Source organism: Saccoglossus kowalevskii, chromosome 8 (genome assembly GCF_978046115.1).
Source record: "Saccoglossus kowalevskii chromosome 8, keSacKowa6.1, whole genome shotgun sequence".
NCBI classification, from domain to species: domain Eukaryota; kingdom Metazoa; phylum Hemichordata; class Enteropneusta; family Harrimaniidae; genus Saccoglossus; species Saccoglossus kowalevskii.
In genome coordinates this window covers 35382078-35408589 of record NC_140648.1, presented here as the reverse complement: position 1 = coordinate 35408589, position 26512 = coordinate 35382078, and the positions used below count along the sequence as shown (strand labels likewise).

The following is a 26512-nucleotide window of genomic DNA, read 5'->3' as shown; positions in this document are numbered from 1 at the left end:
AGTTATTGTCATCCAACACCACGTGATAGTTATTGGCATCCAACACCACGTGATAGTTATTGGCATCCAACACCACGTGATAGTTATTGGCATCCAACACCACGTGGTAGTTATTGTCATCCAACACCACGTGATAGTTATTGGCATCCAACACCACGTGATAGTTATTGACATCCAACACCACGTGGTAGTTATTGGCATCCAACACCACGTGATAGTTATTGGCATCCAACACCACGTGATAGTTATTGGAATCCAACACCACGTGGTAGTTATGGGCATCCAACACCACGTGGTAGTTATTGGCATCCAACACCACGTGGTAGTTATTGGCATCCAACACCACGTGGTAGTTATGGTCATCCAACATCACGTGGTAGTTATTGGCATCCAACACCACGTGGAAGTTATTGACCTCCAACACCACGTGGTAGTTATTGGCATCCAACACCACGTGGTAGTTATTGGCATCCAACACCACGTGGTAGTTATTGGCATCCAACACCACGTGGAAGTTATTGACATCCAACACCACGTGGTAGTTATTGGCATCCAACACCACGTGGTAGTTATTGGCATCCAACACCACGTGGAAGTTATTGACCTCCAACACCACGTGATAGTTATTGGCATCCAACACCACGTGGTAGTTATTGGCATCCAACACCACGTGGAAGTTATTGACATCCAACACCACGTGGTAGTTATTGGCATCCAACACCACGTGGTAGTTATTGGCATCCAACACCACGTGGAAGTTATTGACCTCCAACACCACGTGATAGTTATTGGCATCCAACACCACGTGGTAGTTATTGGCATCCAACACCACGTGGAAGTTATTGACATCCAACACCACGTGGTAGTTATTGGCATCCAACACCACGTGGTAGTTATTGGCATCCAACACCACGTGGTAGTTATTGACCTCCAACACCACGTGGTAGTTATTGGCATCCAACACCACGTGGAAGTTATTGACATCCAACACCACGTGGTAGTTATTGGCATCCAACACCACGTGATAGTTATTGGCATCCAACACCACGTGGTAGTTATTGGCATCCAACACCACGTGGAAGTTATTGACATCCAACACCACGTGGTAGTTATTGGCATCCAACACCACGTGGTAGTTATTGGCATCCAACACCACGTGGTAGTTATTGACCTCCAACACCACGTGGTAGTTATTGACCTCCAACACCACGTGATAGTTATTGACCTCCAACACCACGTGATAGTTATTGACCTCCAACACCACATTGAATGTTCACGTTTCACCAGCTTTCGCTACTCGTCGGAATTTTAGGAATAACCTCATATTATTTGTTGTTTTAAAACAGAGTATAAGATAATTAGTAGTTTTATGAGACGATGATCTCGGTTCAAGAATATCGGGGATCTAATGCGGGGAGAACTTTACCAATACAGCAACGTAAAAGCGAGATATTGCAACATATACGGAACCACCAAGTAACATGTATCCAGGGTGAGACTGGATGCGGTAAATCTACAAAAGTACCACAGTTCATCATTGAAGAAGCTAATCAAATAGTGGGAACCAGGTAAAATAATCACTATTTTAAATCACATGTTATTTACTTTTTTTATCAGAAAGATTGCTTGAGGACTGATGATGCCCAGCTTCAATATTCATATAAAAAAGGAGTGAATGGTAATTAATTAATCTGTTATTTCACAGTCTGTCACATTTTTTTTATATAATTTTAAAACATAATCAACACAGAAACAATGTGAAGGTCATAGTGACCCAACCACGACGAATGGCTGCAATATCATTGGCTGAGAGAGTAGCTTATGAGATGAACGAGAACGTGGGTGATACAGTGGGTTATCAGATTGGTGGAGAGTCCCGCGTTTCACCGTGTACACAAATTATATATGCCACGACTGGATTTGTATTACAGGTACGTATCTGTATTACCAGTTTTTCCCCAAGAGTGGCAATAACACTTTCAGTCTGATTATTAATGTGTATCTTCTTATACCACTTTTCCTCAGAAACTAATGCATATTCCATCAGTACTTGAAAAGTATACTCATATAATCTTAGATGAAACACATGAAAGGAAGATTGAGGGCGATATATTGAGTTTAATTCTTAAACTACTAATGGGTAATCATCGTATAAAGATTGTTATAATGTCAGCTACACTTCAAAGTAATCTCTTCGCGAGGTGAGTTAAAGTCATTTTTATTGAATATAAAGAGAAAACATGTTAATATCACGACTCACAGCATAGTGTTGTTGACGTATTGTGTTTAGATGGCATGTACGTTAAAATAAGAAATTAGCGAGATGCTAAACTAAGAAACCAACGTAAAATTAAAAACGTTTGATGCATTTTTTCGTTGTCTGTTTTTGTTTAAAATTCTAACCTGTTTTTGTCTTTCTATTTTTATCACGTACATTGTGTAAACGTGTAAATATAAAAAGAAATTTGAGTAACCCGACATTTGTGTGAGAGAAAACAAGTGCCTCATAGAACCCTTTGCTATATTATGAGTGCTTGTCTAGTCATTGCTGACCAATTAATTTGTCGTTAACTTGGTGCTATATAAAATGCCCATTGCTCAAATAATTGCTGTAAACCTCTTACGATACATACATACGACACTCAATACATTAATTTTGTATTACAGCTTACATACATATTACAGGATTAAAAGATTACAGTATTACAACCACGTGACAAGTGAATCTACATGTAAAATCTTTAGTCGTATGATTTGTTATTATAAATTTTGGGTGGTTGGTTTTATTTGATCTGTTCGATGTGATTTCCAAGACTGTGTCAGGATGAATCGTCATGTCTGGGATCGACATTCCGGCAGACAGTGCAAATTTGAGCAGTTTCTAGTAATACCAAATATGGAGATTTTGAAGTAATTTGACCTTTTATTTTAATACAGATGAGGTTGTACAGAGTAACATGTGTGTTACACGAATTCTTAAACATGTATTGGTCATATATTTGAACAAAAAGCCGACATAATGTGTATTTGTGGGCATTATCGCTTACTGGTTAATCAAGGTTCACATCAATCTGATTAAAATAAGATCCTAGTTTGGGCTTTTATTTATTTATTTATTTTTTTTATTTTTTTTGTTAACTTAAAAAAACTTAAAAAAAACTACCAGCAAATATTTTTTTTTTAAAAATAGTAAAATATATGAAAAAAATATGAATGATATTATATTAACCAAAAAAAATAAATAAATAAATAAATAAAAGCCCAAACTAGGATCTTATTTTAATCAGATTGGGCTCACATCTGAATCAAATTATACTTAGATGTAATCACCGGCAGTCACGATGTTAAATTAGTAACAAATACAGGGCGAGAAGTTTAAATTTCAAATGTGGTGTCCAGTGTAAATCAAAACAATAGTAGAAGCAAATTCCTATTATTTCATGGATTCCAGAATAAGAGTGATTGTATGTGATGATCATATATAATATGTCCGCACGGTTACTAAAGCTGCTGAGTACTCTGAATGTTGCATGGTTGGATGGCAAGGACTCTCGCAATTTGTTTTTATTTCTAGTACTGTTAGTCACGTTCCATTGCGCTGAAACGTAATAATTATTGCAGTTGGAAGTCGTTTGACACAGCTTAAAATAATTGGATTGTCATACACTTTATAGCCTATTTTGTTGGAGAATCAGTTAAACGGTTGAGTATATATTGTTGACACGAAGACAATATCAGATATCAACATATTTATTGTATTACAGCTATTTCATTGGAGGAGCAGGGACTGCACCTATACTGGTTTCAGGAAGACAACATCAGATTGATTTTATTTACATTGATGACTTAGTATCTAAATATGGTGACGGCCTTGAACCTCGTGATATCAGAGCATTGGCGAGTGCTTGGATACAATTTAATCTTGTGTGGGCCGAAGAAGAACGTAAGAAAAAAGAGTCTGACCTTCATTCAACGAATTCAATCTCTACAGGTGACTTGGCTAAAACGTTTCGACGTCTTTTTACGAAATGTAAGTGTCGTTTAAACACAACGATTTCTTTGATTTCACTGTACTTTTTTACTTTTGTTGGGATGTGATCTTTTTCAGTGAAAACTGCTTCAAGTTGAATAGCCTCAATAGGAACACCGATTTATCTCCCTCGAATGAGAAACCTTTCTTTGTAACCTCCACCACAAATACAGTATAATAATTTCTTAGTATTTCTTTTAAATTTAAATTGTCTGCAAATATAGCAACTTATTCATTTTAATCTCTTGGGTTTGTCAAAAAGTTACAAAAGATTGGAATAAATTTTAGACAAAATATTCTCTTCAAGAAACATATTAGAGTGAGAGCGCGCCGAGGTATGCTCATTCGTTTTAACATGGCTAGTCCTAATATAGCCCAACAATGAAAGGCACTCAACAATATCAACTGTGTCACAGTAACATCACTACAATGATCATCAGTTGTACTTCATGATTTCTTCATTTATACCAGATTTCACTGGCAAAGGTGGAAGAGAAGTATTGTCAAGTTACATGACTGATATAAGCCGTGGTGTGTCAAGAACATCGGTCAGAGCACAGCTACAAGATGGGTTTTATGAGCTTTGTGCCACTTTAGTTAAAATGTTTGCAAACAGAGGGGAAACTATTCTAATCTTTTTACCAGGTAAATATTATTTTACTTTCACAAGTTCTCTATAAAAACTACTGTTTGTACCTTAGATTGTTTTTTAATATATGTTATTTACTTATTCAGGTATCACTGAAATTTACCTCATGTGGGATGCCCTGTCGTATTTAGAGCGCAGCAGCGCATCTAAGCATTTAATCAGATTGTTTGTTTTACATTCGCAAGTAAGTAAACTATGACATCGAACAAACCTCATTTAATCAATTTCATATTGTTTAGAACAAACTGCCATTACTGGTTGATGTGTAATTTTGCATAATAAATTATGTACAAAACATTCAATTCCGGAAACATATTAGACCAATCTGGATAACTGGTTATACATGTACATATACATCTTATAGTTTTACAAATACATCTCATAGTGTTACAAATACATCTCATATTTATACAAATACATCTCATAGTTATACAAATACATCTCATAGTTATACAAATACATGTCATAGTTATACAAATACATCTCATAGTTATACAAATACATGTCATAGTTATACAAATACATGTCATAGTTATACAAATACATCTCATAGTTATACAAATACATCTCATAGTTATACAAATACATCTCATAGTTATACAAATACATCTCATAGTTATACAAATACATCTCATAGTTATACAAATACATCTCATAGTTATACAAATACATCTCATAGTTATACAAATACATCTCATAGTTATATAAATACATCTCATAGTTATACAAATATATCTCATAGTTATACAAATACATCTCATAGTTATACAAATACATCTCATAGTTATACAAATACATCTCATAGTTATACAAATACATCTCATAGTTATACAAATACATCTCATAGTTATACAAATACATGTCATAGTTATACAAATACATGTCATAGTTATACAAATACATCTCATAGTTATACAAATACATGTCATAGTTATACAAATACATGTCATAGTTATACATATACATCTCATAGTTATACAAATACATTTCATAGTTATACAAATACATCTCATAGTTATACAAATACATCTCATAGTTATACAAATATATCTCATAGTTATACAAATACATCTCATAGTTATACAAATACATCTCATAGTTATACAAATATATCTCATAGTTATACAAATACATCTCATAGTTATAGAAATACATCTCATAGTTATAGAAATACATCTCATAGTTATAGAAATACATCTCATAGTTATAAAAATACATCTCCTAGTTACACAAATACATCTCATAGTTATACAAATACATCTCATAGTTATACAAATACATCTCATAGTTATACAAATACATCTCATAGTTACACAAATACATCTCATAGTTATACAAATACATCTCATAGTTACACAAATACATCTCATAGTTATACAAATACATGTCATAGTTATACAAATACATGTCATAGTTATACAAATACATGTCATAGTTATACAAATACATCTCATAGTTATACAAACACATCTCATAGTTACACAAATACATCTCATAGTTATACAAATATATCTCATAGTTATACAAATACATCTCATAGTTATACAAATACATCTCATAGTTATACAAATACATCTCATAGTTATACAAATACATCTCATAGTTATACAAATACATCTCATAGTTACACAAATACATCTCATAGTTATACAAATACATCTCATAGTTATACAAATACATCTCATAGTTATACAAATACATCTCATAGTTACACAAATACATCTCATAGTTATACAAATACATCTCATAGTTATACAAATACATCTCAGAGTTATACAAATACATCTCAGAGTTATACAAATATATCTCATAGTTATACAAACACATGTCATAGTTACACAAATACATTTCATAGTTATACAAATACATGTCATAGTTATACAAATACATTTCAGTTATACAAATATATCTCATAGTTATACAAATACATGTCATAGTTATACAAATATATCTCATAGTTATACAAATACATGTCATAGTTATACAAATACATCTCAGAGTTATACAAATATATCTCATAGTTATACAAATACATGTCATAGTTACACAAATACATTTCATAGTTATAGAAATATATCTCATAGTTATACAAATACATGTCATAGTTATACAAATACATCTCATAGTTATACAAATATATCTCATAGTAATACAAATACATCTCATAGTTACACAAATACATCTCATAGTTATACAAATATATCTCATAGTTATACAAATACATGTCATAGTTATACAAATACATATCATAGTTATACAAATATATCTCATAGTTATACAAATACATCTCATAGTTACACAAATACATCTCATAGTTATACAAATATATCTCATAGTTATACAAATACATGTCATAGTTATACAAATACATGTCATAGTTATACAAATACATATCATAGTTATACAAATATATATCATAGTTATACAAATACAACTGATAGTTATACAAATATATCTCATACTTATACAAATATATCTCATAGTTATACAAATACATCTCATAGTTATACAAATATATCTCATAGTTACACAAATACATGTCATAGTTATACAAATAGATGTCATAGTTATACAAATAGATGTCATAGTTATACAAATACATCTCATAGTTATACAAATACATGTCATAGTTATACAAATACATCTCATAGTTACACAAATACATCTCATAGTTATACAAATACATGTCATAGTTATACAAATATATCTCATAGTTATACAAATATATCTCATAGTTATACAAATATATTTCATAGTTATACAAATATATCTCATAGTTATACAAATACATCTCATAGTTATAGAAATATATCTCATAGTTACACAAATACATCTCATAGTTATACAAATATATCTCATAGTTATAGAAATACATCTCATAGTTATAGAAATACATCTCATAGTTATAGAAATACATCTCATAGTTATAAAAATGCATCTCCTAGTTACACAAATACATCTCATAGTTATACAAATACATCTCATAGTTATACAAATACATGTCATAGTTATACAAATACATCTCATAGTTATACAAATACATCTCATAGTTACACAAATACATCTCATAGTTATACAAATACATCTCATAGTTACACAAATACATCTCATAGTTATACAAATACATGTCATAGTTATACAAATACATGTCATAGTTATACAAATACATGTCATAGTTATACAAATACATCTCATAGTTATACAAACACATCTCATAATTACACAAATACATCTCATAGTTATACAAATATATCTCATAGTTATACAAATACATCTCATAGTTATACATATACATCTCATAGTTATACAAATACATTTCATAGTTATACAAATACATCTCATAGTTATACAAATACATCTCATAGTTATACAAATATATCTCATAGTTATACAAATACATCTCATAGTTATACAAATACATCTCATAGTTATACAAATACATGTCATAGTTGTACAAATATATCTCATAGTTATACAAATACATCTCATAGTTATAGAAATACATCTCATAGTTATAGAAATACATCTCATAGTTATAGAAATACATCTCATAGTTATAAAAATACATCTCCTAGTTACACAAATACATCTCATAGTTATACAAATACATCTCATAGTTATACAAATACATGTCATAGTTATACAAATACATCTCATAGTTATACAAATACATCTCATAGTTACACAAATACATCTCATAGTTATACAAATACATCTCATAGTTACACAAATACATCTCATAGTTATACAAATACATGTCATAGTTATACAAATACATGTCATAGTTATACAAATACATCTCATAGTTATACAAATACATCTCATAGTTATACAAACACATCTCATAGTTACACAAATACATCTCATAGTTATACAAATATATCTCATAGTTATACAAATACATCTCATAGTTATACAAATACATCTCATAGTTATACAAATACATCTCATAGTTATACAAATACATCTCATAGTTACACAAATACATCTCATAGTTATACAAATACATCTCATAGTTATACAAATACATCTCATAGTTATACAAATACATCTCATAGTTATACAAATACATCTCATAGTTATACAAATACATCTCATAGTTATACAAATACATCTCATAGTTATACAAATACATCTCATAGTTATACAAATACATCTCATAGTTACACAAATACATCTCATAGTTATACAAATACATCTCATAGTTATACAAATACATGTCATAGTTATACAAATACATCTCAGAGTTATACAAATATATCTCATAGTTATACAAATACATGTCATAGTTACACAAATACATTTCATAGTTATACAAATACATGTCATAGTTATACAAATACATCTCATAGTTATACAAATATATCTCATAGTTATACAAATACATCTCATAGTTACACAAATACATCTCATAGTTATACAAATATATCTCATAGTTATACAAATACATGTCATAGTTATACAAATACATGTCATAGTTATACAAATACATGTCATAGTTATACAAATACATTTCAGTTATACAAATATATCTCATAGTTATACAAATACATGTCATAGTTAAACAAATATATCTCATAGTTATACAAATACATGTCATAGTTATACAAATACATCTCAGAGTTATACAAATATATCTCATAGTTATACAAATACATGTCATAGTTACACAAATACATTTCATAGTTATAGAAATATATCTCATAGTTATACAAATACATGTCATAGTTATACAAATACATCTCATAGTTATACAAATATATCTCATAGTAATACAAATACATCTCATAGTTACACAAATACATCTCATAGTTATACAAATATATCTCATAGTTATACAAATACATGTCATAGTTATACAAATACATATCATAGTTATACAAATATATCTCATAGTTATACAAATACATCTCATAGTTACACAAATACATCTCATAGTTATACAAATATATCTCATTGTTATACAAATACATGTCATAGTTATACAAATACATGTCATAGTTATACAAATACATATCATAGTTATACAAATATATATCATAGTTATACAAATACAACTGATAGTTATACAAATATATCTCATACTTATACAAATATATCTCTTAGTTATACAAATACATCTCATAGTTATACAAATATATCTCATAGTTACACAAATACATGTCATAGTTATACAAATAGATGTCATAGTTATACAAATAGATGTCATAGTTATACAAATACATCTCATAGTTATACAAATACATGTCATAGTTATACAAATACATCTCATAGTTACACAAATACATCTCATAGTTATACAAATACATGTCATAGTTATACAAATATATCTCATAGTTATACAAATATATCTCATAGTTATACAAATATATCTCATAGTTATACAAATACATCTCATAGTTATAGAAATATATCTCATAGTTACACAAATACATCTCATAGTTATACAAATATATCTCATAGTTATACAAATACATGTCATAGTTATACAAATATATCTCATAGTTATACAAATACATGTCATAGTTATACAAATATATATCATAGTTATACAAATATATCTCATAGTTATACAAATACATCTCATAGTTACACAAATACATCTCATAGTTATACAAATATATCTCATAGTTATACAAATACATGTCATAGTTATACAAATACATGTCATAGTTATACAAATACATATCATAGTTATACAAATATATATCATAGTTATACAAATACAACTGATAGTTATACAAATATATCTCATACTTATACAAATATATCTCATAGTTATACAAATACATCTCATAGTTATACAAATATATCTCATAGTTACACAAATACATGTCATAGTTATACAAATAGATGTCATAGTTATACAAATAGATGTCATAGTTATACAAATACATCTCATAGTTATACAAATACATCTCATAGTTATACAAATACATCTCATAGTTACACAAATACATCTCATAGTTATACAAATACATCTCATAGTTATAGAAATATATCTCATAGTTATACAAATACATCTCATAGTTATACAAATACATATCATAGTTATACAAATACATCTCATAGTTATACAAATACATCTCATAGTTATACAAATACATATCATAGTTATACAAATATATATCAGTTATACAAATACAACTCAGTTATACAAATATATCTCATACTTATACAAATACATCTCATAGTTATACAAATATATCTCATAGTTACACAAATACATGTCATAGTTATACAAATACATCTCATAGTTACACAATTACATCTCATAGTTATATAAATACATCTCATAGTTATACAAATACATCTCATAGTTACACAAATACATGTCATAGTTATACAAATACATGTCATAGTTATACAAATACATCTCATAGTTATACAAATACATCTCATAGTTATACAAATATATCTCATAGTTATACAAATATATCTCATAGTTATACAAATATATCTCATAGTTACACAAATACATCTCATAGTTATACAAATACATCTCATAGTTGTACAAATATATCTCATAGTTATACAAATACATGTCATAGTTATACAAATACATGTCATAGTTATACAAATATATCTCATAGTTGTACAAATATATCTCATAGTTATACAAATACATCTCATAGTTATACAAATATATCTCATAGTTATACAAATATATCTCATAGTTATACAAATATATCTCATAGTTACACAAATACATCTCATAGTTATACAAATACATCTCATAGTTATACAAATACATGTCATAGTTACACAAATACATCTCATAGTTATACAAATACATCTCATAGTTATACAAATACATCTCATAGTTATACAAATACATCTCATAGTTACACAAATACATCTCATAGTTATACAAATACATCTCATAGTTACACAAATACATCTCATAGTTATACAAATACATGTCATAGTTATACAAATACATGTCATAGTTATACAAATACATGTCATAGTTATACAAATACATCTCATAGTTATACAAACACATCTCATAGTTACACAAATACATCTCATAGTTATACAAATATATCTCATAGTTATACAAATACATCTCATAGTTATACAAATACATCTCATAGTTATACAAATACATCTCATAGTTATACAAATACATCTCATAGTTATACAAATACATCTCATAGTTACACAAATACATCTCATAGTTATACAAATACATCTCATAGTTATACAAATACATCTCATAGTTATACAAATACATCTCATAGTTACACAAATACATCTCATAGTTATACAAATACATCTCATAGTTATACAAATACATCTCAGAGTTATACAAATACATCTCAGAGTTATACAAATATATCTCATAGTTATACAAACACATGTCATAGTTACACAAATACATTTCATAGTTATACAAATACATGTCATAGTTATACAAATACATTTCAGTTATACAAATATATCTCATAGTTATACAAATACATGTCATAGTTATACAAATATATCTCATAGTTATACAAATACATGTCATAGTTATACAAATACATCTCAGAGTTATACAAATATATCTCATAGTTATACAAATACATGTCATAGTTACACAAATACATTTCATAGTTATAGAAATATATCTCATAGTTATACAAATACATGTCATAGTTATACAAATACATCTCATAGTTATACAAATATATCTCATAGTAATACAAATACATCTCATAGTTACACAAATACATCTCATAGTTATACAAATATATCTCATAGTTATACAAATACATGTCATAGTTATACAAATACATATCATAGTTATACAAATATATCTCATAGTTATACAAATACATCTCATAGTTACACAAATACATCTCATAGTTATACAAATATATCTCATAGTTATACAAATACATGTCATAGTTATACAAATACATGTCATAGTTATACAAATACATATCATAGTTATACAAATATATATCATAGTTATACAAATACAACTGATAGTTATACAAATATATCTCATACTTATACAAATATATCTCATAGTTATACAAATACATCTCATAGTTATACAAATATATCTCATAGTTACACAAATACATGTCATAGTTATACAAATAGATGTCATAGTTATACAAATAGATGTCATAGTTATACAAATACATCTCATAGTTATACAAATACATGTCATAGTTATACAAATACATCTCATAGTTACACAAATACATCTCATAGTTATACAAATACATGTCATAGTTATACAAATATATCTCATAGTTATACAAATATATCTCATAGTTATACAAATATATTTCATAGTTATACAAATATATCTCATAGTTATACAAATACATCTCATAGTTATAGAAATATATCTCATAGTTACACAAATACATCTCATAGTTATACAAATATATCTCATAGTTATAGAAATACATCTCATAGTTATAGAAATACATCTCATAGTTATAGAAATACATCTCATAGTTATAAAAATGCATCTCCTAGTTACACAAATACATCTCATAGTTATACAAATACATCTCATAGTTATACAAATACATGTCATAGTTATACAAATACATCTCATAGTTATACAAATACATCTCATAGTTACACAAATACATCTCATAGTTATACAAATACATCTCATAGTTACACAAATACATCTCATAGTTATACAAATACATGTCATAGTTATACAAATACATGTCATAGTTATACAAATACATGTCATAGTTATACAAATACATCTCATAGTTATACAAACACATCTCATAATTACACAAATACATCTCATAGTTATACAAATATATCTCATAGTTATACAAATACATCTCATAGTTATACATATACATCTCATAGTTATACAAATACATTTCATAGTTATACAAATACATCTCATAGTTATACAAATACATCTCATAGTTATACAAATATATCTCATAGTTATACAAATACATCTCATAGTTATACAAATACATCTCATAGTTATACAAATACATGTCATAGTTGTACAAATATATCTCATAGTTATACAAATACATCTCATAGTTATAGAAATACATCTCATAGTTATAGAAATACATCTCATAGTTATAGAAATACATCTCATAGTTATAAAAATACATCTCCTAGTTACACAAATACATCTCATAGTTATACAAATACATCTCATAGTTATACAAATACATGTCATAGTTATACAAATACATCTCATAGTTATACAAATACATCTCATAGTTACACAAATACATCTCATAGTTATACAAATACATCTCATAGTTACACAAATACATCTCATAGTTATACAAATACATGTCATAGTTATACAAATACATGTCATAGTTATACAAATACATCTCATAGTTATACAAATACATCTCATAGTTATACAAACACATCTCATAGTTACACAAATACATCTCATAGTTATACAAATATATCTCATAGTTATACAAATACATCTCATAGTTATACAAATACATCTCATAGTTATACAAATACATCTCATAGTTATACAAATACATCTCATAGTTACACAAATACATCTCATAGTTATACAAATACATCTCATAGTTATACAAATACATCTCATAGTTATACAAATACATCTCATAGTTATACAAATACATCTCATAGTTATACAAATACATCTCATAGTTATACAAATACATCTCATAGTTATACAAATACATCTCATAGTTATACAAATACATCTCATAGTTACACAAATACATCTCATAGTTATACAAATACATCTCATAGTTATACAAATACATGTCATAGTTATACAAATACATCTCAGAGTTATACAAATATATCTCATAGTTATACAAATACATGTCATAGTTACACAAATACATTTCATAGTTATACAAATACATGTCATAGTTATACAAATACATCTCATAGTTATACAAATATATCTCATAGTTATACAAATACATCTCATAGTTACACAAATACATCTCATAGTTATACAAATATATCTCATAGTTATACAAATACATGTCATAGTTATACAAATACATGTCATAGTTATACAAATACATGTCATAGTTATACAAATACATTTCAGTTATACAAATATATCTCATAGTTATACAAATACATGTCATAGTTAAACAAATATATCTCATAGTTATACAAATACATGTCATAGTTATACAAATACATCTCAGAGTTATACAAATATATCTCATAGTTATACAAATACATGTCATAGTTACACAAATACATTTCATAGTTATAGAAATATATCTCATAGTTATACAAATACATGTCATAGTTATACAAATACATCTCATAGTTATACAAATATATCTCATAGTAATACAAATACATCTCATAGTTACACAAATACATCTCATAGTTATACAAATATATCTCATAGTTATACAAATACATGTCATAGTTATACAAATACATATCATAGTTATACAAATATATCTCATAGTTATACAAATACATCTCATAGTTACACAAATACATCTCATAGTTATACAAATATATCTCATTGTTATACAAATACATGTCATAGTTATACAAATACATGTCATAGTTATACAAATACATATCATAGTTATACAAATATATATCATAGTTATACAAATACAACTGATAGTTATACAAATATATCTCATACTTATACAAATATATCTCTTAGTTATACAAATACATCTCATAGTTATACAAATATATCTCATAGTTACACAAATACATGTCATAGTTATACAAATAGATGTCATAGTTATACAAATAGATGTCATAGTTATACAAATACATCTCATAGTTATACAAATACATGTCATAGTTATACAAATACATCTCATAGTTACACAAATACATCTCATAGTTATACAAATACATGTCATAGTTATACAAATATATCTCATAGTTATACAAATATATCTCATAGTTATACAAATATATCTCATAGTTATACAAATACATCTCATAGTTATAGAAATATATCTCATAGTTACACAAATACATCTCATAGTTATACAAATATATCTCATAGTTATACAAATACATGTCATAGTTATACAAATATATCTCATAGTTATACAAATACATGTCATAGTTATACAAATATATATCATAGTTATACAAATATATCTCATAGTTATACAAATACATCTCATAGTTACACAAATACATCTCATAGTTATACAAATATATCTCATAGTTATACAAATACATGTCATAGTTATACAAATACATGTCATAGTTATACAAATACATATCATAGTTATACAAATATATATCATAGTTATACAAATACAACTGATAGTTATACAAATATATCTCATACTTATACAAATATATCTCATAGTTATACAAATACATCTCATAGTTATACAAATATATCTCATAGTTACACAAATACATGTCATAGTTATACAAATAGATGTCATAGTTATACAAATAGATGTCATAGTTATACAAATACATCTCATAGTTATACAAATACATCTCATAGTTATACAAATACATCTCATAGTTACACAAATACATCTCATAGTTATACAAATACATCTCATAGTTATAGAAATATATCTCATAGTTATACAAATACATCTCATAGTTATACAAATACATATCATAGTTATACAAATACATCTCATAGTTATACAAATACATCTCATAGTTATACAAATACATATCATAGTTATACAAATATATATCAGTTATACAAATACAACTCAGTTATACAAATATATCTCATACTTATACAAATACATCTCATAGTTATACAAATATATCTCATAGTTACACAAATACATGTCATAGTTATACAAATACATCTCATAGTTACACAATTACATCTCATAGTTATATAAATACATCTCATAGTTATACAAATACATCTCATAGTTACACAAATACATGTCATAGTTATACAAATACATGTCATAGTTATACAAATACATCTCATAGTTATACAAATACATCTCATAGTTATACAAATATATCTCATAGTTATACAAATATATCTCATAGTTATACAAATATATCTCATAGTTACACAAATACATCTCATAGTTATACAAATACATCTCATAGTTGTACAAATATATCTCATAGTTATACAAATACATGTCATAGTTATACAAATACATGTCATAGTTATACAAATATATCTCATAGTTGTACAAATATATCTCATAGTTATACAAATACATCTCATAGTTATACAAATATATCTCATAGTTATACAAATATATCTCATAGTTATACAAATATATCTCATAGTTACACAAATACATCTCATAGTTATACAAATACATCTCATAGTTATACAAATACATGTCATAGTTACACAAATACATCTCATAGTTATACAAATACATCTCATAGTTATACAAATACATCTCATAGTTATAGAAATACATCTCATAGTTATACAAATATATCTCATAGTTATACAAATATATCTCATAGTTATACAAATAGATCTCATAGTTATACAAATACATCTCATAGTTATACAAATACATCTCATAGTTATACAAATATATCTCATAGTTATACAAATACATCTCATAGTTATACAAATACATCTCATAGTTATACAAATACATCTCATAGTTATACAAATACATCTCATAGTCATACAAATACATCTCATAGTTATACAAATACATCTCATAGTTACACAAATACATCTCATAGTTATACAAATACATCTCATAGTTATACAAATACATGTCATAGTTATACAAATACATCTCATAGTTATACAAATACATGTCATAGTTATACAAATACATCTCATAGTCATACAAATACATCCCATAGTTATACAAATACATCTCATAGTTATACAACGACATCTCATAGTTATACAGATACATCTCATATTTATACAAATACATCTCATAGTTATACAAATACATCTCATAGTTATACAAATACATCTCATAGTTATACAAATACATCTCGTAGTTATACAAATACATCCCATAGTTATACAAATACATCTCATAGTTATACAAATACATCTCATAGTTATACAAATACATCTCATAGTTATACAAATGCATGTCATAGTTATACAAATACATGTCATAGTTATACAAATACATATCATAGTCATACAAATACATCTCATAGTTATACAAATACATCCCATAGTTATACAAATACATCTCATAGTTATACAAATACATCTCATAGTCATACAAATACATCCCATAGTTATACAAATACATTTCATAGTTATACAAATACATCTCATAGTTATACAACGACATCTCATAGTTATACAAATACATCTCATAGTCATACAAATACATCTCATAGTTATACAAATACATCTCATAGTTACACAAATACATCTCATAGTTATACAAATACATCTCATAGTTATACAAATACATGTCATAGTTATACAAATACATCTCATAGTTATACAAATACATGTCATAGTTATACAAATACATCTCATAGTCATACAAATACATTCCATAGTTATACAAATACATCTCATAGTTATACAACGACATCTCATAGTTATACAGATACATCTCATATTTATACAAATACATCTCATAGTTATACAAATACATCTCATAGTTATACAAATACATCTCATAGTTATACAAATACATCTCGTAGTTATACAAATACATCCCATAGTTATACAAATACATCTCATAGTTATACAAATACATCTCATAGTTATACAAATACATCTCATAGTTATACAAATGCATGTCATAGTTATACAAATACATGTCATAGTTATACAAATACATATCATAGTCATACAAATACATCTCATAGTTATACAAATACATCCCATAGTTATACAAATACATCTCATAGTTATACAAATACATCTCATAGTCATACAAATACATCCCATAGTTATACAAATACATTTCATAGTTATACAAATACATCTCATAGTTATACAACGACATCTCATAGTTATACAAATACATCTCATAGTTATACAAATACATCTCATAGTTATACAAATACATCTCATAGTTATACAAATACATCATAATGTTCGATCAATATAAACACAGATCACGTTTTTATGAAATGTATTACTAAAATTAGGAAATAAAACGTTATTCCTGTGAAGAGGCTTAAATACTAGTACTTATTATTGAGATATAATGTAAACCAATATGATATATTATAATAACAATTTACACGTAGTTAATGTTGATGTATATTCTAAGATTCCACGAGATGAGCAGGAAGAGTGTTTCATTGAACCTACGTCATCACATACTCATGTCATCTTGGCAACGAACATAGCTGAAAGTTCACTGACCTTACCCAAATTACGTGTTGTGATCGACTTTGGATTATTCCGCGATGTGAGATACGATGATAGGTCATGTACGACGCAATTAGTTACCAAATGGTATGCCAAGGCTAGTGCTGCACATAGAGCAGGTATGGTAGACTATATATAGACTTGATATTACTGTACACTCGCGATGACAGTGTGGTTGTCAGCCCGTGCCATGGGGCATTTGTATACTGAAGGTACGGCATATGTAGTGCGATAACAAAATATCCCCCTTTCCACTCATTTAATAATAAAATACCCATCCATATCTCAAAGAAAACGTTATTTTTGAACTACCTTATTTTAGTCCAGGAATTTAAAGATACGTGGTCTTCTTGTTTTGTTTGACACCTCCGTGCATGTTGGATTCAGATAGTATAACTCCCAAAACAAGATTTTCCACTGTCAGAATAATTTGGTTTTTCACAAACATGTGAACTTGGAATCATGTACCCTTCTCTCCTCGCAATTCAGAAAGCACATGCGTATTTCTCACCCATCCTAATCCCCTCCCCTCCAAAAAAAAAACGCTTAATACATCAAACAAAATACACTAAACCAATATTAGAAATCTAAAGTATTTTAAGGACAATTCGATGGTAACCATGGAAACTACATAAAATAACTAAATAAACAAACACAATTATATTATTATATTATATTTCAATAGTTATAATATCGACATGACACAAACAACAAAAACTATCGCCAAGCACAACCATGTTATTTAAGACAGAACCGCCAACGGTTATACGGTTGTATTATCATGAATTTGTTTTTCCCGTATCTGTTAACCGACTTAATTAGCTGATTACGAGCGAATTGCTGTGTTATGTCTGTCATCGTTTAGGCCTATTTGAAGTTTTGGACGGAACTTGGCTCAGTGATTTGGAACTAATTACGAGGTAACCATCGCTATTCTGACTACGATTTCTGACAGTTGGTATTCGTAGTTATTAATGTAGTGAACGATTAATCAAAATATATGACGTATTCAGTGTTTAGTGTGATTGGCCTTATGATTGAAGGTTACGCCCTAGAGTCTTTTTACTGTTTTGTAATTGGTTAGAGTTTTGAAAATGAATAAAGAGAGTTTGAGTTGGTCTTGGCGAGTACACCAGGACAAGTGCAGTCCTGGAGAGCCTTGGGGCGAGTGAGACGCAGTCCTGGACAGTCTTGGACAGAGTCTTGAGTCAGCCTTGCGATAGTCTTGGGGATTTTTCCCCAGGGCGCCGTGTCTTATAGAGTGCTCGAAAGACCGACTAAGACGAGAGTTGAAACGTATTTCGCTGTGTGTGCGTCTTATTTGACTGTAAAGTATAAGTATAAGTATAAGTACCTCAAGGGGACGCGATAGAGAGACGAGACGAGATTTCCCCCTGACAAGTGTGGAGATCCCCATAGAGGAGAATTTACCCCTGATAGTATATCTGAAGTATGCGACGTGTATGTTAGGGGTTTCGCCATTAGTCATGTGTTCACGTATATTTATATTGGCAGGGCGTACTGGCAGGGTGTTCGAAGGAAAAGTTATCAGACTGATGACACGTGGTTTTTTTGACACGTGCTTAGATGAATTTGATCAACCAGAGATGAAAACGCGCCCTCTTGATAAAATTGTTTTACACGCCAAGCAAGTCACCAATATATTGTTTCGTGAGTCTGCTCCCAGTGATCTATTAGGACAAGCTATACAACCACCAACTATCGAGAGATTCAAATATGCCGTTAAAAACCTTGCCAATATTGGCGCACTCCGGGGTGAGTTGATGAAGTATAAAACGAGCTTATATATAGTAGAATGATAATAGTGCACACGCTCTTCTAGAAAATAAATTCTCATATTTTATCTATATTATATGTACAGGTAATTCACAGTACAGTGATATGACAGTATTCGGACATATTGCTGTCAAGTTACCACTGGACATGCCTCTGTGTCGTCTTGTGTATTACGGGGTAATTTTCAACTGCCCTTGCGATGCAGTTGTCATGGCAGCATCTTTATCATTACAAGTGTGTCCATTTACACTTCCAACTATCTTGGTATGTCATAGTCACACTTTTCATCTATTGCATTGTGTTGTTGTGAAGGCATTACTGCTTCTTCTTGATTCATACACTTTGAGTCCGTATATTTTAAATTGTACTGTTTTAGTTTCTGTTCAATACGTGTGTCATTTGCTTGTGGGATTCGTGATCAAAAGAAGCCCATCATTTGAGGAGATGGATCTCTCATTTGAGTTGATGTCAACTGTTAACCTTGAATTTTAACTAGCAGACGACTCGGTATATTTTTAGGTAATAAAAGATCCAATAATGCTGATGGAATCTCTTCAACGTAGTTCGGAGTCACGTGCTATGTTCGATGAAGGTGAGTACAGTGAACCCATCATGTATACAAACATGTTCCACGCCTGGCTTAGAAAAAGAGTGAAAGCTACAGACAGACAATCTATTCAGTTAAAGATGAGTAGTTTCTGTAAAGAAAACTCGCTGATACCTAAGAGACTAATTGAAATGGAGAGTGCAGTATCTCTAATAGCATCCAGAATCCATCCATTTTTACCAAGCGACAGCAAGGCACGTGATGATGTTGCAAAGCTGCTGCAAATACTGAATGCTGAAGCTGATGATGAGGATAATGTTTTGGACGATGAAGACTGTGCTTACGGTGTTGCAAGCGGCGTCGATGACGATGATGACGTAAATAGTGTTGATGATGGTGATCATTGTGACAATGATACTGGTGCATGTGGTGGAGGAACCGATGATCTAGGTGGAAGTGGTGGTGGTGGATCTTCGACGACTGTCCACGGAAAAAGGTACACATTTGGCTCCGTTTTGAAAATATCCGACACCGAAACCATACACAAGAAGATCAGCAAAGGACCCCAAGGCGATGTATTTCCTGATCAAAATAGATTCAGATGGCCTAATAGCAGAGTTCAAAGACGAGCCAATGTGGCCAGAGCTCCTATAGCATCAACACCACGCCATGTTGATGCCCTTTTCTGTTCTGACAATATCTTACTCAAGGTACTGCAGGTGGCTGCATTCAGTCCAAACTACCTTATTGGAACACGTTCTAATAAAACAAACCAAAGGTAAGTCATTTCCTGGTTGTGTTATACGTGTGTATATGTGTGTGTATGTAGACAAATTCAGCTTGAATTGCATACATATTTCTCAAAAATGTTGAGGTAAAAATGGTAATATGTCATTAGATTATTTGTCGGTTTATTATTTAATCTACGATGGAACCTTTTCTTAGGATCTGGTGGTTTCAAAAACGTACTTCCATAAACTAATTACAACAGGGCACCCTATCCATATCATGGTATATTGTTTATTCAATCAAATACAAGCAGTTGAAATGTTTTTGGTAGATTGTATGCTAAAACTAAGAGTATGTACATTTCAGAACTAAAAACAACATAGACAAAGTCGGGTTTGATTTAACGAAGACAATTGTTCTCCATGATTGTGGTGAAATAAATGACCTCATGAAGACTGGCAGCAAGAGTATTTGTGATATGTATATTCATAAGATGTACAAACCGAAAAGATATCTATGCGGTTCAGGGGGTAAGTCACGTGGTTTTTACAAGGGGTATCACATATGCGTGTGTTGGCTCCATTGGGTTATACTTGTTTTTTTTTTATTTTAATTAATTTACTAATTTTTACACAGCTTCAAATAAACTCATGTTCCTGGAATATGAAAATGGGAATTCACGGGATGCAACACTACACAATATCCCACCACAGGGACATTTGATAAACCAGTATGCAGCTGAGAAAATGAGACTAGATAGTCATAACAAGAAAGAGAAGAAATCTCGTGCAAGCACTATAAAGGAAGAAAACATAAAGGATATTGTTACTAATTTACGAACCCCACCAAGTCAACCCTTTCAGCTTGTTTGGAAAACGTTGAGTCAAGTGAGACAAATACAATGTGAGAATGAACGTTATATGTACTATTGATTTCATTTAAAGGCCAGTGGTCGTCGCGCAGCGCGTGCTCGAATTTCATATAAATAAACAATGTATTTTACATGCGTTGTATACGTCGCTATGAGTCGACGACGACTACCGCCCTTCAAGTTGATTTGTTTTGATACATGAACAACGTTCCTAAAACGATACATTTCAAATCTGTAAACAAAACTGCTATAATGATGATGTTTTCAGAACCAACTCTTTATTGAAGATAGATACTTCATACAGTTTCTTGTCTTGGCATCAAGCATTATATGGGCTCTATAGGCAAACCTATAGAGAAACAATACAACATTAAACTTTATCTAGATTGCATTTTGTATTGTATATTCTTACTAGATTATATTGTTATATTGTATATTGTTACTAGATTATATTGTTATATTGTATATTGTTACTAGATTATACTGTTATATTGTATATTGTTACTAGATTATATTGTTATATTGTATATTGTTACTGGATTGCATTGTTATATTGTATATTGTTACTGAATTACATTGTTGGTAAATATAACTCTGTGCCTAGCTAAATATATACTTTATGTGTATTAAGGTAAACTGGGCGATATCCGCAACCCTATTGGCTTCGCATGTGAATTACGAGACATACGTCACTTAGCAGTGGCAGCAAATATTAAAGGTAATACGTATTTGAAATAGTTCGACCCCCCTACAGCAACAAAGTATTTATCTTTACTAATCTACCTCTTTTAATATATTAATTTAATATATTGTAATCTGTCTGCTTACAAACCCTCATCAAATTGAAGTACGCTTTCAGTTTCTTTGTTGGAATAAGGGCCAATTTGAATTTTGTATAGTTTATTAAACCATCAAACCCTTCCAAATCCAACCAAATGGTCCTTATCCCCGAGCAACCCTTCGTATAATTCCAAAACACGATTAATTGTTAGTACACTCTAAAAACGTAATCTAGTTTGGTGATCAAGTCTAGTAGTTACAAATTACAAAACACTGATGGTGACTATGCATTTACACCTAGGAAGCGGCGGTTTCAGTCACATTGATGGGGCTACAGTGTTACCACCAGACTGTGATGGTGTACTAGCTGTGATTCTGCTGATGGTATTTTTACCAAGTCGTTTTGATATTAAAATCAGATTTGATAAATGCCAGATAACTGCCATTAAATTTCTAAATGTAAACAGAAAACTAGAGAAAAACCGGCCAGTCACGTAAGTATATATTATCTCAAAATATTAATTTTTCGTAAATAAAACTGACACATATAATAAATTATACACGATATCTTATGTATGTTATTATTGTATTACAGGTTTGAGATGTTTTACATCGTAAACACAATCCGCCTGATGGTATCTGACATACTTTTGATGAAATCCAACAGATTACGTGAAATTCCTAGTAGTGATATAGGATTATGGATACAGTATTTAGTGAATGTTATACAATCTGTCAAAGAAACAGGTATTATTACATTTTACAGTTATTATAGGAAATTGTATATGCAAACAAATGTACTTATATAAAAACACGAGATTCGAACTCGGGATCTAGGCAATCGCCTCGCTATCGCAAGCAGATAGCCACGTCAAACTTAAAACGCAGTTTGAAATGACGTATAGTGAAGACAACCCACATCGACTTTTTTAATGCTCAAGTCGAATGAAAATAAGTACGATTTTTTTTATTATAGGAATCAGTTATAGTGCAAAAACTGTCTTTCTTATGTAATTTTTTTTTCATTTTAATATGCAAATATTTCCTTTGTTATTATAGCAACACCCCTTTGTCATTGTGAACAACAATTCTTCGTTATTAGTCGTCTATTATTACACAAGAATTAAATTAATGCAAATAATTTGTTTCAATTGGATTTTGTTAAAATGCTCAATTAACAGGAAGAGGACGGTTTGATCGAAAGCGATGGTGCCGGTGCTGGTGGTCTGTTTATCAAGATCTCAACGAAAGTGAAAACTCTTCACTTGACGATGAAAATCGAAACGAAGGAGACGATGATGATGATGATGATGATGAGGAGGAGGAGGATAAGATGGAGGAGGAGGTAGAGGAGGATGTAAAAGAGGGCACGAACTATGCCGCACACGTTCACAATTCGATATTTCTTGAGGTGAAGAGAGTTTTGTATATTTATAACTTTTATTTATCAAATGAAATTTGTTTCATTTCCCAATTTGTAAGTTTTTAGTTTTCCCTGATTTTTTTATATACTTAACGGCAATTTTGTAAGAGTCAGCGATTTCTAAGAATTTAATGTGTTTCTATCTTTTAATAGCCGTTCAACTTGCTACCAGGTCTGGCAAAACTTTGGGGGATTGACTCTGACAATCTAAGGAAAACAACGGTGGAATCTTTTCACGCGTTTAAAGCGGAACAGAAGAAGAAATAGCATAAGATCATATCAATTAATCATGCAAATAAAATAACGTATATTATTATAAATCTGTCACCGTAACGCCATAACTTACAGCGTGTCGTAATATCGTGGTATTTTACGGGGTATTTTCATCCTACTATATTAGGAAATGCGAATTCCAAATATAGAATAATTCTAATAATAAAAACAAACATGGCTGCCACCAGGGTTTGACCGACTCCGCACAAGGAAGTTTGCTGATTCTTACAAAAGCTGAGAAGGACCTTCCTACTTCCAAGTTCCAACTTCCGAGTTCCGACTTATAACTTCCGAGTTCCGTCTACTAATTTCCGAGTTCCGACTTCTAACTTCCGAGTTATTATTGTTGCAAACCACAGGAGCAAAAAGTACCGTCATCTGTAGTGATGAAACTTCATAGTAGTTTCTATCATTTGTGCACAGAATTGTTTTGCATACAGGTTATGGGGTGAGATCAGCGCAATAATTATTTTTATATTATCTTTGCATTATGATTGGCAATGTCTAACCATATTTATATTGTCTTTGCATTTGAATATATTCTACCTTGGAAAAAATGACCTGATAATATTCTACCCATAGTCCCTTCATTGTGATCTACCTTAGTTAAGACAAGTCCACTGATTATCATCTATCTGGGGACAAGTCGCCTGATTATATGCCCTGATTATATTCTACTTTGTGACACGTTCCCTGGTAATTCCTTTATTCTTGTGAGTCAAATATGTGAAAAGTGAAAACTGCTACCCAAACAGATTAATCATCAGTCTCACCTATACTTGGCGGACACTGACATTCACTTTTTTTTTTTCGGACATGAGGTATGGAAAGAGTGCAAGAAACGTTGGTTCCACTAAATGACATTAATTATTATTTTTTCAGATTCGATAGGTATATTATTAATCATGAAATTGACTTTCACTTTATTTTAAGGGTACAAATATAATTTTATGTTTCATGTTTTCCCCGAAATATCAGATTATATGCTTTAACTTATATATTTATGTATATATATATATATATCAAGACTCCTATATTTACACATTTTAAATTTCCGACTTCTGACTTCCAAATTCTTACTTCCAAATTCTTACTTCCAATTTTCGACTTCACATTTCCACTTCTCACTTCTGAA

At 29.6% G+C, this 26512-nt stretch overlaps 1 protein-coding gene across 1 annotated transcript; it reads left to right on the top strand.

Moving 5' to 3' along the window:
* The first annotated feature begins 1377 nt into the window (after positions 1 to 1377).
* On the top strand, positions 1378 to 25371 carry LOC102802762 (uncharacterized). Its single transcript, XM_085502851.1, has 17 exons — positions 1378 to 1568; positions 1751 to 1931; positions 2026 to 2201; positions 3765 to 4030; positions 4502 to 4675; positions 4766 to 4863; positions 18857 to 19076; positions 20473 to 20733; positions 20840 to 21018; positions 21274 to 22079; positions 22397 to 22560; positions 22667 to 22933; positions 23533 to 23626; positions 23987 to 24175; positions 24277 to 24428; positions 24863 to 25092; positions 25258 to 25371. The coding sequence occupies exons 1-17, from the start codon at positions 1378 to 1380 to the stop codon at positions 25369 to 25371; spliced, it is 3762 nt and encodes a 1253-aa protein (XP_085358977.1).
* Positions 25372 to 26512: the final 1141 nt, after the last annotated feature.

Excerpts from the sequence above, each read along its gene's own strand:
- LOC102802762 (XM_085502851.1), top strand. The coding sequence starts at position 1,378 with ATGATCTCGGTTCAAGAATATCGGGGATCTAATGCGGGGAGAACTTTA. Across the intron at positions 22,561-22,666 it reads ATATCTATGCGGTTCAGGGG|CTTCAAATAAACTCATGTTC; the intron begins GTAAGTCACGTG and ends ATTTTTACACAG. Across the intron at positions 22,934-23,532 it reads TCAAGTGAGACAAATACAAT|GTAAACTGGGCGATATCCGC; the intron begins GTGAGAATGAAC and ends ATGTGTATTAAG.